The following is a 12,900-nucleotide window of genomic DNA, read 5'->3' as shown; positions in this document are numbered from 1 at the left end:
CTTTCCGTTCCATCATTAAAAATCTCCAAAATATCTTCCCTATTGCTACAATAACTAAAATAAACTGATCGAATTTTATATCGACAAATGTACATACGACCTATTTAAATCGAGCTCCAGAACTGTCAAATTGTTCGATCTCTACTAGATATAAATGTTAGACATTAACGCTTTTAAAATGCTGCCTAGCAGCTTTTTAGAAAAACAATAATAATTTATCGTTTAAATGTCATTATTTGCCAAAAGATTTAGTAGCGTTTATCCACGAGCATCTACTTTCTTTCTGATAGGGATAAAACGATCTCGCGTATGAGTTTGCTTGTTTGACAGTTGATCGATAACATCGATGAACAATCTTATCGATTAACTGTGAAATGAAGCAAGTCAGCAAGTCAGTTTGAAAGCAAGTCCATAGTCGCTCCTAAAATGCGGGATATTATAAACGCTCTTAATTGTCCCACGTGATTTAAACAATCAATCTCTAAGTGTAACTGTGCAGTGCACAGTGTGCACCTGCAATTTTACACAATTAGGAGAAACCATGTGATGGACATAGTTACTCGTAAAAACAGTTACAAACTCCGACAACCGGTTATTGATCACATTATTAACCCACAGAAAGACTTTTACCCGGTTCGATTACACTCTCACAAGCCACAGAATCACATTAAACCTGAATACATTGTTGCTGTTGCTGTTGTAGCTGTAGTAGCAGTTGATGCTGTTGTTGTTTCAAGGTCCGCTAGTTTGTACGCGCATTTATCCACCATCATGGTGATCCATCGAAGGAATCGCGCAAACAAGTGCCACCATGGCAACAGTAGAGCAGCAGCAGCAGCACCACATCGCACATTACAATCAAGTAGGCCATGTGGGGCAATTAGAGAGACATCGCAGCAGCAAGCAAACTCTGATGCGCGAGGAGAAGAAAGGGGCGAAAAAATAAAACAAGTTGAAATATTGATGAGGTGCAATCCCCTCTCGCGCGAGAGACCGAAGACAACGACGCGACGCGACGCGACGGAGGAACTTGATTTATGGAAGCACTTTCGGTTCGGGCGATCCCGAACCAGTTTGGTGGACCCCATGTGTGTAAGGTCCGTCCGTTTTTCTTCACGTAGTTTTCCTCTCAGTTTCGATGAACTGTTATCAACAGTTGATACTATCCCCTCTTTCATTTGTTGTTTTTTTCTTCTTCTGGGCGATCCATAATTACCTGCGGCGGGTGCATTTGCACATTGTAGTAATCAACACTTCTCGGTATCTGCGATGAACTTTTGAAAGTTGCAATTTCCCTTTTTGCGGTCGGTTTTGACAGATAAACTATCATCATTATTCATCCAAGGAGGCTGAATTGGGTTAATGATTGAACTTGGATGAGTGAAATTCCACTATGGTGGAATATTTTTGGAAGTAAAAGCAGTAAGCTATGAATAAATGAGCAATTTGACGTTTAAACGATAAAAGATGTCAAATTACGTGAAATGCAGTTGGTACACTTTCCAGCGCTGTACAGCGTTGATGATTTGATTAATAAAATTAACATTTTCTGATATGGAATGAACGATTTGATACCTTGGTCGTCGTTTGACATAAAAACGATAAGTTTCATAGCTCTTTACGTGTAAAAACTAAGGATCGATCTTTGATAACGATCGACGGAAAACCTGACGTCTATGCATCATATGACAATTGATCGAAAAGATCGACTAAAATCGATCTTGGATGTATGCAGATGCCTCTGCAATCGGTCGCTATCGCTGTTTGACACCTGGAATCAAAGTAGCCTGGCCGTGTTTCTCGATCGACATAAAGCTAGACATAAAGTACCGGTCGAGATGGCCTAAAGCTTCCTACATTCTACATAGTTGGTCAGTCAGTCAGCCAATGCGTGGTACTATTTCAGCAACAATTACTTTGTCGCCATGCCGCATTCGTCGAAGAACCGGTTCCTCTCTCGTCGAAGACCTCCTCACGGGCAAGATCACTCTCTTGCATTGCACGCTACCTTCAAGCAAGCACTACCACCATCATTGAAGATCGTTGAAGATGGTAAATCGCCGAAGAAACCTGATGTCCCTGTGCGCGGTTGGTGTGGTGCCATAATTCTTCTCCGGGATTTGCCCGACACTCCGTCGCGGCCGACACCGACCGGGAGACGGGACGAGGACGTACGTACGTGAACGTAGTTCAAAAGGTGGTCAAACCGGCTCAGGCACAAGTCCACGCGCAATTCGGCCCAATTCTTGCGCTTTCCCTTACGGTTCATGTAAAATGCGAACGCGAGCAAACGGGCTGAGAATAATGTGTACTGCTCCTCCTGCTGGGACGTTTGGACGATCATCGGTTTGCGCAACCGCAGAACGAAAAAAAAACTGGAAGAAAGTGTGGTCATTTATGGAGTCATGAGCAGCATTTACGAGCGCTAATGACCGCCACCTTTTTCGAACTCGCTTTTTGGCAGGGAGTAAGCGATTTGACATTTGACAGTTAATCGATAAGATTTAAATCAGCAATGGCTGATTATGGCCGCTACAATCAAGTACAGTTGCTGCCATGGATCACGTAGTCTATCGTCATTCGACATTTAAACGATAAGAACGAAACCTCTACACGGAGAAACTGAAAAACTCAAAATTAGGTACTTTTAAACTCAATTTTGAGTTCTTTTTCATCTCCCTTTTCATGCGCTCTTTCTATTGTTGTCAGAGAGTGAAGAGAGAAACACCCCAACTTTTGCAGTTCCGTGCGTCAAGCCAAAACTGAGTTTCTAGCACAGTACTCAAATTTGAGTGAATACAACCTAGTCAAAATTTCGGTTGGGTGGAAAAAACTTAAAATTAGGTATTTTTTTCACATGAAAGCAAGCGGGAACAACCCAACAAAAACATCGATTCCATCAACTCAAAATTGGCTTGACGCACGCAACCCCGAAGTTGGGTGGAAAGAACTCACTTTTGGGTAGTTTCGTCTCTCCGTGTAGATCATTTGAGTAGACAACAGTCAATCATCAGATTGAATTGTCCCTGTCAGTGACAGAGCATAATAATGAATACAATAAAATCTTATCGCTGACGAATCCAGCAACAGAGTCCTAAAATTATACACGACATCTCGTTTTTAATGAATAATACGATCAAGAAAGGTGTTCTTATCGGATTGTACTATACTCGATCTCGAAAAACGAAGAAACATTGAGAAAATTCAAAATAAGTAAAACGCTCAAAAGCTCTAGTTTGACATGTGATGTCGATTTTGACGTCATGGAACTCGACATTTTTCGCACTGGGGTTTTAAAAATGTTTCTATCTGACATACACGGTGAAAAAAAAATCACTCAAAATATGTGTTGCTAGGGACGGGACAAAAGATTTAAAAGTTCAAAATTATATATAGCGCATTTAGTTCACCACTAGACTGTCGCAATAGTTTTCACGAGTGCGAAAACGCTAATAAAAGTGCGCGATTGCATCAAATCAACTCGGTGTCTTCCAGAGAGTAAAAAAATCGAAGATTGAAAGTGAAGATTGACATTCTCATTTTTTCATTCGTGTTTGGCCACATTCATTGTCAGCTGAATGCCTCTCTTTTTTCATTCAATTCTCTGTCTCGAATATTTTTTTGCACGTCATAAAATGTCAAATTTCTGTTAACAGACGTACAATCCGACTTAATGGACAAATACAGAACATAATTATTATTCTAATTAACTACTATACACAAGTTTTGAGGTAATTGGAAGTATAATCGGGAGTTTCGGTCCAGTTTTATTTCTCAGTGAAAATTGTCAGTGACAGAAAAATGAATGAATAGGTGAAAAAATTCATTCACCACAATGAATTTTATTTTGATCCCTCAGTTGAGAATCTTCAAAATTCACGTTGAATTTCACTCATTGAAAATGAAAATTTTAAACTCTGCTTCAGAGCACTTGTTCACCATAGATTGAAGAAATAGTGCGCCGAAGACATCAACCTGATTTGATGCAATCGCGAACTTTTATTTAAGTTTTCGCACTTATGAAGTCGCAGTTCGCAGTCCAGTGGTGAACTAAATGCGGTATATTTTCAACCACTGCCAATGAAAACGTCAAAACATAAGTAAATATATGCACTCTTGGATTACATTTTGTGGATGATCCAAGAATTAGATATATCTAATGGCCGTCACAATCCTGCTCGCTTTCTGGCAGGGATAAGATTTTCTGACGCTTGATTTGTGTCGTTTGACAGTTGACCGATAAAATTCACGTTCGATCTTATCGACTAGCTGTCAAACGCCACACGCTAAACGTCAAATCATCTTAGCTCTGCCAAAAAGTGAGCAGAATTGTGGCGGCCATTAGCCCTCCGTAAGTGGATATGGCACATTGTTAGGAGATCGCGTAGGATACTTTAATTGGCAGATGTTTCACAACACGCGTTAATGGCGGAGCACACCAAATGTCAATATTTTGCTGCGCGCATAATGAGCGAGCAGTTCCATGCAGTCACCTGTCAGTGTTTCACACTTCTCAATCACAACCAACTGATCAATTGATCGATCGATTGATCGGGGGGATTTTTAAACAACCATTCGATCATTTTTCCGCACATTTTCGCGATCGCCGCGAAATTGTGCCAGCAGCAGTTTTCCGAAATTGTTGTATGTACATTTAAGTATTGCACAATTCGTTTGGATTTTCTCCTTCTGTGCCGCACCGCATGCGGTATCATGCTATCGCGGAAGCTGCAAAAAATTGAGCGCCGGTGCCATCCATTAATGTGGTCATTATGGCAGTAGGCGATGCGCGTGAAAACAAAAACGCAGCACGGAGCAAAAAAGTAAGTCAAACGCTCACTAGACGTGAAATCTTTCCGAATCAGTTTTATTCGGACGATTGCTTGGTTTTGGACGCCGCAATGAAGCTCAGTTTCTGGTATGAATTTTACGATCTGACGTTAGGTTTGTGTTATAAACGGAGACAGTCAAGAGATAATAGATAGAGACCCAAGTAACCATTAGCCACAGACAAACAGACGTATCACTTGGAACAAAATGCGATAAAAATCGTCGTCACACAAACATAATCGCCCAATGCTAATTGTGCTGTGGTACGCAGTAGATGGCGATAGAGAGTGTAGTAATAGAGTCACCTCATATTGTTATATTTAACTAAAACATTTTAACAAATCTGAATAATATCAAATATCCCCTTTCGTTAAAATTAGCTCGAAAATGTTCGAAATGTATATGCATTCAGGTTCAACATTTTGGCAACACGCCCAAAAAGTGTAGACATTTCTCAACAAGAGAGATGAGAAATGTCTACACTTTTTGGGCGTGTTGCCAAAATGTTGAACCTGCATGCATATACATTTCGAACATTTTCGAGCTAATTTTAACGAAAGGGGATATTTGATATTATTCAGATTTGTTAAAATGTTTTAGTTAAATATAACAATATGAGGTGACTCTATTACTACAGAGAGTAAACGTCAAACAGGAGCAAAAACGATGGGAGCGCCATGAGCGAGTGATTTGCGAACTACGGAATATTTGAACAATCCGTTAAAAAGAGAAACGATGGGAAGTGAGTAGAGTGAGAAGTCTGTTTGTCTGTGCATTAACGCTATATTTTGCCTTTTTGGCTCACAGGGCCGTTAAGCGGCCAATATAGAGCGTGTCAGATGAGCATTATATTAGTCCCTACACTCTGAATCAAGACTATACGCGAAAAGAATAAATTTCATGCGTTTTTATCATTCTTCAAGTTTAAACTTTGCTCAGTTTAAAAAGTATACTGTCGTATCATAATAAACTAAACTTAGCTAGATTTTGTACAGAAAATATTTTCCGTGTATACGTGACGTTCATCCTCGCCCTCCGCTTCGATGCTTCGATCATTCGGAGTTGGCTGTCATCGCGATCGCGTAGTGGCGGTTTTTTCCAAAGTCCGTGTTCTGTAAATTCGTCTTTAAAAAGTGGTCCGAAATATAATTAAAACCTAAATTAGTTTTATCGAGTTCCGCTGTCGTGTTGTGCAGTGTTTTATTTTATTGTTTCGCTCTATTTTAACTAAAAGGCCAAGTGTGAAGGCTTCATAAAATATAACCTAAAATCTGTCGGTCGAAAAAAAATCCGCGTGTGCAATCCGGTTGTGTTGTCCGGCCGCATTTGTTGGCCCGTCAGTGGCTTCCGAATCCAAATTGCTGCACGCTGCTCACGGTGACATTTGCACTCCACCCGCTTCCTGAGGCCCAGCTTCAGTCGATCCGAGCACCAAAACTCGGCCGTTCCGCTTCCGGCGACATTCCGTGAAAGGCTACTGGAGCCAACTCCGGCCGCTGCTTCGAGGTATTTAGCCCGCCGTTCTGTTCCGAATCCGGCGCCTGGACTTTGCTTGCTGCGACACCCAGTGAGGAACGCAGTATCATCTAGTTTTGTGGGATCCTTTCTGGATGTTCCGCGATTGCTGCAGGATTGACTTCTTAGTTGCGGCGCCTTGAGGTATTCGAAATCGAAATGTGAGTATTTTTTTGCTGCTAGGGGGTTTTACATTTTTTTTGCTGTAAAATCAGATGAAAAATCATATAAGGGCCTGTCCATGAACAATGTAGACGATGGAGCGTCTGGCCAAAGTCCAAGTTTTGAAAATTTTGTATACGAGAAGTAAGGGGGGTCTGAGATGGCTGAAAATGAGTAAATCTAGCTTATGGACAGTGCCTAGGGAGATTTTTGTGCCGTCTTTTTTAGATGTTTTGTTATCCCTTCGCTAGATTTAATTCTCAAAAATGTTTCCATTCATTCTGGTTTTCTATTCTTTCTAGCATGGAGAGGTTACCCCAAGAACTTGGGCAGGAGGTCGCTGCTCAGTTAGCTGGTAAGTGTGTTAAGTTCTTCTGTTCTCCTTTTCTTTGATTAACGACCGAACTAAATCAGAATTTTCTCTTCGGTTTAGTATTATATGAGAGCTGCCACAGTTATTAAATGAGACCTTTCTCTGTCAGTCGATTATACCTAAGTGACCCGATTTTGTCAGCCCCTTTCCGGAACACATTTTTTGCACTTCTCGAAAATCTAAACAGTTTTTTAAACATTTAACCCCTCTATGGTCTGCCTTTCAGCAGTAGTTCGATGATGAACGTGAATGAATTGGTCAAAGTTTGACCGTAAGCTAATGAGAGCAAAAAGTTCGTCGCGAAATGGGGCTGACAAAATCGGGTCCATACTGTATTTGTATTCGAAGGCATATTATATTTTTATCGGTTGAAGTTTAAAGCTCCATTCATATTTTAAGTTAGTGGCCATGAATTTTGTTTATCTCGAATATGTTTGGTAATATTCAAACACCCTGCTTCGTGAAACTTTACACTTTTATACATATATTTACATATATTTTTCCCTGTTTAGGAGAATGTCTTGTTTAACCCTAAAAGGGATACCTTCATGGCCACAGTTTCGTCACCTCGCTGAGTGTGTTTCATCAAAGACGAGCTCTGAAAGGCGCCTGGGGTCCAATGGACCCCAGGTATCCCTTTTAGGGTTAATGAGTGCCACTTTAGCGTAGTAACTAGTTCGAAATAAAATGATCTAATGATTTAGGGTAGTTCAATAACAGATGACTGATTTATTCCAATATGACTCATGTAAAATTAACCATTATGTCCGACAATCATTTTGCTTTTTTCTACACCGTGCTTTTTAAATGAGCGCTCGGTACCCGGTCGGCCACATAAGGGTTTACATATCATAGATAGATAAATGTCTTTATTAAAGAGATGATTCAGCCCGAGGCTGGCTCATCTCTAAATATTAACATATCATGTTTTATACAGGGTTTTGCATTGGGCTGGAAAAAATATCATTAGGTATTTACTTGCATCCTAATGCTCATAATGTCTAATGAAAAAATAAACATATTTTTTTTCATAAATCTATAGCGATAACTCAATTATGTTCAAGAATGAAAAAGATTCAATTCTTGTCATTTGCACCTGTAAAATAAGAAAAAAATAATTATACCCCACCAATTCAATAGTGGATTCTAGGGTGGGGCACAGTGAGTAACTAGTGAAAAAGTATGAATACGATAATTTAACATCTCAATGAGACGATTTACATATTCGCTTGCTTTTGTTTCAATGCATATAACATATGATTTTCAATGGTTCTCTACTGCGGTGATACAGTACATAGCAGTGTACATCAGTGCTTCATTGCAATAAAATCGCATAAAAATGTACATGAATATAATATATTGTAGTCTTTGCATGGTTGATGATCATCTCACATATTATAATGGGACTTTGTAGTTGGGTGGTAAATTTAAGAAAACGTGGTTTAATCAGTTCATTGAATCTCAATGTTTCTCAATGATTTCAAAGTGATAATTCAAAAAAGAAGTGAAATTCGGATTATACGCAACTAAATATGTAATAGTTTTCATAGATAGGGGTAAGCGGGGCATAATGAGCACTCTGTATTTTCACAATAAATTTCCAATTTTTCGAAACAGATACTGACGTTCGACCTATTCAAAACGAACGCCAGAATTGTTTGATTGTCATTATCTCAAACCCAATAAATTCATGATGAAGCATTTATCAAAAGAGATGAGAAGTGGCCATGTACTGCTGAAATAGGGTGACATTGGGTATTATCGGCAGGTTTGTTCTCTTCGTCATGGGGGTTTTTGTCAGCCAAACTGCCTAAAACTTGGCCATATAATTCAGCTTAGTTGGGAAGGATTTGAGACCAACTCCGAGTTGAATAGGTTTCAAAAAACCCCCCAAGACGAGGAGAACAAAACGGCCGAGAATAGGTAATTTCCCCTAGTATTAGAATCAGCTGACCTAAAATAAGAGTTTGGGAATCAAAATAACAATACATAGTGGGTATCTAATCAAGTTTCTTGATATTTTTTGGGCCAATAATATGTATTTATAGCGCTTTTCATATATTTGTATGAATATTTTGTTAAAAGTTATACTTTAAAAATGTGGCAGTATACCATAGTAAGTTTTTGTCATTAGTTTTCAATTTACTAGCTTGAAAAAAAAAACAGTATCTATATCATCGCTGTTTATAAATTCCTAAACAGTAGATCAGCGTTTCTCAAACTATGGTTTGCGTCCCACCGGTGGGTCGCTAGCTGGTTTCTGGTGGACCGCAACATTTTCAGCATAAAATTGATATATAAGAGATTTTTACGGTTGAATTACACCGTTCGACAAAAAAAAACTTTTGCCGTGATCAGAGACCCCATTAGTAGGGCATAAAAGCGCATGGAAAATGTAGAACAATACCATTTTCAAATCTGTTGGGGCACCCCTAGAAACTTTTTGAGATGAGTTTGAATTTTATTCATTTTTGAAGGTTTGACACGAGCTTTATAAATCATCATAAACACTTTTGAAATACAATATCTTTGAAATGCAATTTTGTGCACCGCTGAAATTTTCACAGATCTGAGAAGTAACTTTGATAAATAACTAGTCGAAATTTCAGCCTATTACGACATTCCATTTCATTGATACATGTCCGGGAAGAACCAAACTATGACTTATATAATACAAATCCTTGAAGTTTTCTCTTAATTCAATTACAAAAAGCAAGCCCCTGTCCTTATCTATGCATAACAAAATTTCTATTTTACCTTGATTTGACTTCGAAATGCTACACTTATGATCTAAATAATTGAATTCAAATTTTCGAGAAGAAAATCCGGTCGATTTTTCAAATTACTAACGTAAGAAGATTGTGTAAAAACAAAAACAAATTTTTGCATTTATGTTTTGCGATCAGTACATAAAAACGTTTCAGTGTTTTCGTGGGTTGTCTATATTCACTTAATGATTCGAAGAACCTCCTAGTCATATCAAAGTAGTAAAGTTGATAACTTTATTGAATAAACAAACATATTTCAATACAATAAATTGAAGCTGGCATTGCGTAGAAAACATGGTTTAAGCTCACGACAGTTCAAAACAATGCAACCCTAAAAAAATGCAAGCCAAAAATGAGAACATTCCCCATTTACTATCAGTAATCGTACAACCACTGTTGTTTTTATCACATTTAAGTTAGTTTCGCAATAAAGAATGTGTATGTTGGGGCATTACCATTGAAGACACTTTTATGAAATTAATTGAATTTGTCATGAAGTAAAATATTTCTAATATTAAGGCGAATCTGAAAGCATTTCCTGACTTTTTAGTTTTCGATTTTTTATTAAACAACGAAGCAATATTTTCAAAATCGGTTTTCGTACACATGTAGAGTATGGATCAAGATTCAGAAGATCTGAATTTTTGTGGTGGAAAATGTTTTTCTTTTTTTTTCAGAAACATCAAAAACCAAACATATGAGGAAATGCTTCCAGTTTCGCCTTAATTTCAAGCTTAATAATTGTAAAATTGCTTTATGAGTTCCAGTGGCATAGGGTCTGGGACCATTTGGGCAGGAGCACCTATTTTGGGCACTTTTGTCTATAACTCAGTCAATTTAGAACCGATTGACTTGATTTTTAAGACACGATCAGATACGCACTGCTATGTGCAATAATTCAAGTCAATTGGTTTGGAATTGACTGATTTATAGCAGCAAGTGCCCAAAATAGGTGCTCCTGCCCAAATTGTAACAGGGCCTATTTGTTAATATATATATTGTGTATATATAGTGTTAAATACTATCTATCCATTCTCATCCATATGCGATATATGGATATTTAAATTTGGGCACGACTCGAAATTCGAAAGATACGACTTCGAAAGGGCACGACTCGAAATTTGACAGATACGTATTTCGACCTCAACTGTAAGGTCGTCTAGACGACCTTACAGTTGAGGTCGAAATACTTATCTGTCAAAGGATGCAAATTCTTAGTGGAAATCAAAGGAACAGTACTTAACGCGATTTTCTTTTTATGGACGTAGTGTATTTTAGCTGAATTGCGATCCTAATCCATCTCATTCAATGTGATGTGATGTCAAATGTTACAATGAACTTTGTTCATTTTCATAAGCGACAAAATTTTCTTTTTGAAAACTGCAATTAGAACATTAAATTTATTTGGAGAAGCTTTTCCTCAAAACACTCATGCTGACCTCGATGAATGGATCTAACCTTCTTCCTGTGGATCCTTTGTAAACTAATCCTAAAATTTCTCATATAGCTTTCCAGAATCATACTTAGTTAAACCAGATGTTTGAAATACAATTTTCATCTTCATTAAAAAAAAACTTAAAAGATTTTCACTATATAAGTCTGAGTTAAGCCTTCGCGGATATGTATCAATGAAACGGAATGTCGTAATAGGTAGAAATTTTGACTAGTTATTTATCAAAGTTGCTTCTCAGATCTGTGAAAATTTCAGCGGTGCACAAAACTGCATTTCAAAGATATTGTATTTCAAAAGTGTTTATGATGATTTATAAAGCTCGTGTCAAACCTTCAAAAATGAATAAAATTCAAACTCATCTCAAAAAGTTTCTAGGGGTGCCCCAAGAGATTTGAAAATGGCATTTTTCTACATTTTCTATGCGCTTTTATGCCCTACTAACGGGGTCTCTGATCACGGCAAAAGTTTTTTTTTGTCGAACAGTGTTATTCATAATAATGACGCTTGTCCTTAACCCTCTAATACCCAGCCCCGCCTTTAAACGGGTTATAGTATAGCATTTTCGTATTTTTTTTCTTTTCTGGGCAATCAAAACTTTTATATTTTTGGCTGATGTTCACGAAAACATGGTTTTTCAAGTCTTTTAAAGCGTATTTTCATTTTCTAAAAATAATTGAAAAAATGATGTCACCTTTAAGATGTCATTGTTTCTTTTGTATTGAATCGCAACAATTAACATATTTTAAATTTTCCTTAATCATTATATTATAGTATAAGAGTTAAAGGGAGTTCAATACACGCTAAAATTAGTTTGCCCTAAATAACAAGGAAAATAAAATTACCCATGAAAAAAAATATAATATTTTAACAATAATGATAAAATATCAAAATGTTTTCATCTTGATAAATCGGCAACCTGAACAAGCTTCCAGGAAAAATATAAAAGTGTAAGTATGTTCAAAAATAAATATTAAAATAATCTGAAACCAAATTCACAAAATCGAGAATTAAAATGAAGCACATTCCGAAACATGTTTATCTCGATTTTAGATCAAAAATGAGTATTAGAGAGTTAAAAGTTTTGAGAGAATTCGATTAAATGATAGAAGGTTCAATGCTATGTTCCAAAAACAGCGATTTCAAGTTGTTGCTTTCAATTAGCAAATTTGTTTTGATTTTTTAATGGATTCCTTAGATTTTGTGGAATTTAAAAACTGAAACTATAACATTATGTATCAGAATTTATTTTTAAAATCTTAGAAACCTTGTAAAAATACTACGAATTTGATTAGCACGGAACGAGAATGTTCGAGTGTCCATCGAAAACAATTATTTTTTTTGAGTTAGTTACATTATGTGCCATTTTAAATGGTTTTACTTCTCAGCAAAATTAATTAAAAGTAATAAAAAAAAAGAATTCTTGCTTGGCTCTGGTGACGCTTCAAGATATATCTTGAAATTCGTTATTTAATTATTTAATAAGTCAGAATTACCCTAAATAACACTTTTGTGAAAATACATAAAGGTGGGTTGCCACCCACCACATTTTTAAAATATTTTTATTTTTCATTTTTTTAAGGATATGTTTGTTTTCTATGTGAACAAGAACGCAATACAATTGCAGGAGGAATTGAGGAGCTTAAGTATCATTTCCAAAACGTTCATGGGTTACGTTTATCTGTAAGAAATGCCTTACCATTCACTTGCTTGGAAAGTGTACATCAGCAGCCTAGGGGCAAGACACTGTGCAAACGAGAGCAACTCTGAGAAATTCTGAGTAACTCTTTTTGTGGATGATC

General features: G+C 37.2%; 2 protein-coding genes across 4 annotated transcripts in view; one reads left to right on the top strand and one right to left on the bottom strand.

Moving 5' to 3' along the window:
* LOC109401911 (coactosin-like protein) overlaps positions 1-12,900 on the bottom strand; it is a 111,231-nt gene that overhangs the window by 35,457 nt on the left and 62,874 nt on the right. The window lies entirely within an intron of this gene.
* Positions 5,696-12,900, top strand: part of LOC115254442 (uncharacterized) — a 34,909-nt gene continuing 27,704 nt past the window's right edge. For 2 of the 3 annotated variants that reach the window (XM_062844647.1, XM_062844651.1), the window contains exon 1: positions 5,696-6,862. In XM_062844647.1, coding sequence (XP_062700631.1) covers positions 6,736-6,862 — 127 coding nt within the window. In that variant the 5' untranslated portion in view covers positions 5,696-6,735. The remainder of the gene's footprint in view (positions 6,863-12,900) is intronic. The other variant, XM_062844648.1, reaches the window with a different exon arrangement.

This window comes from Aedes albopictus, chromosome 1, assembly GCF_035046485.1.
Source record: "Aedes albopictus strain Foshan chromosome 1, AalbF5, whole genome shotgun sequence".
Taxonomy (NCBI): Eukaryota; Metazoa; Arthropoda; class Insecta; order Diptera; family Culicidae; genus Aedes; species Aedes albopictus.
Note: the sequence above shows the minus strand (reverse complement) of the source record. Positions and strands in the feature narration are given on the sequence as shown.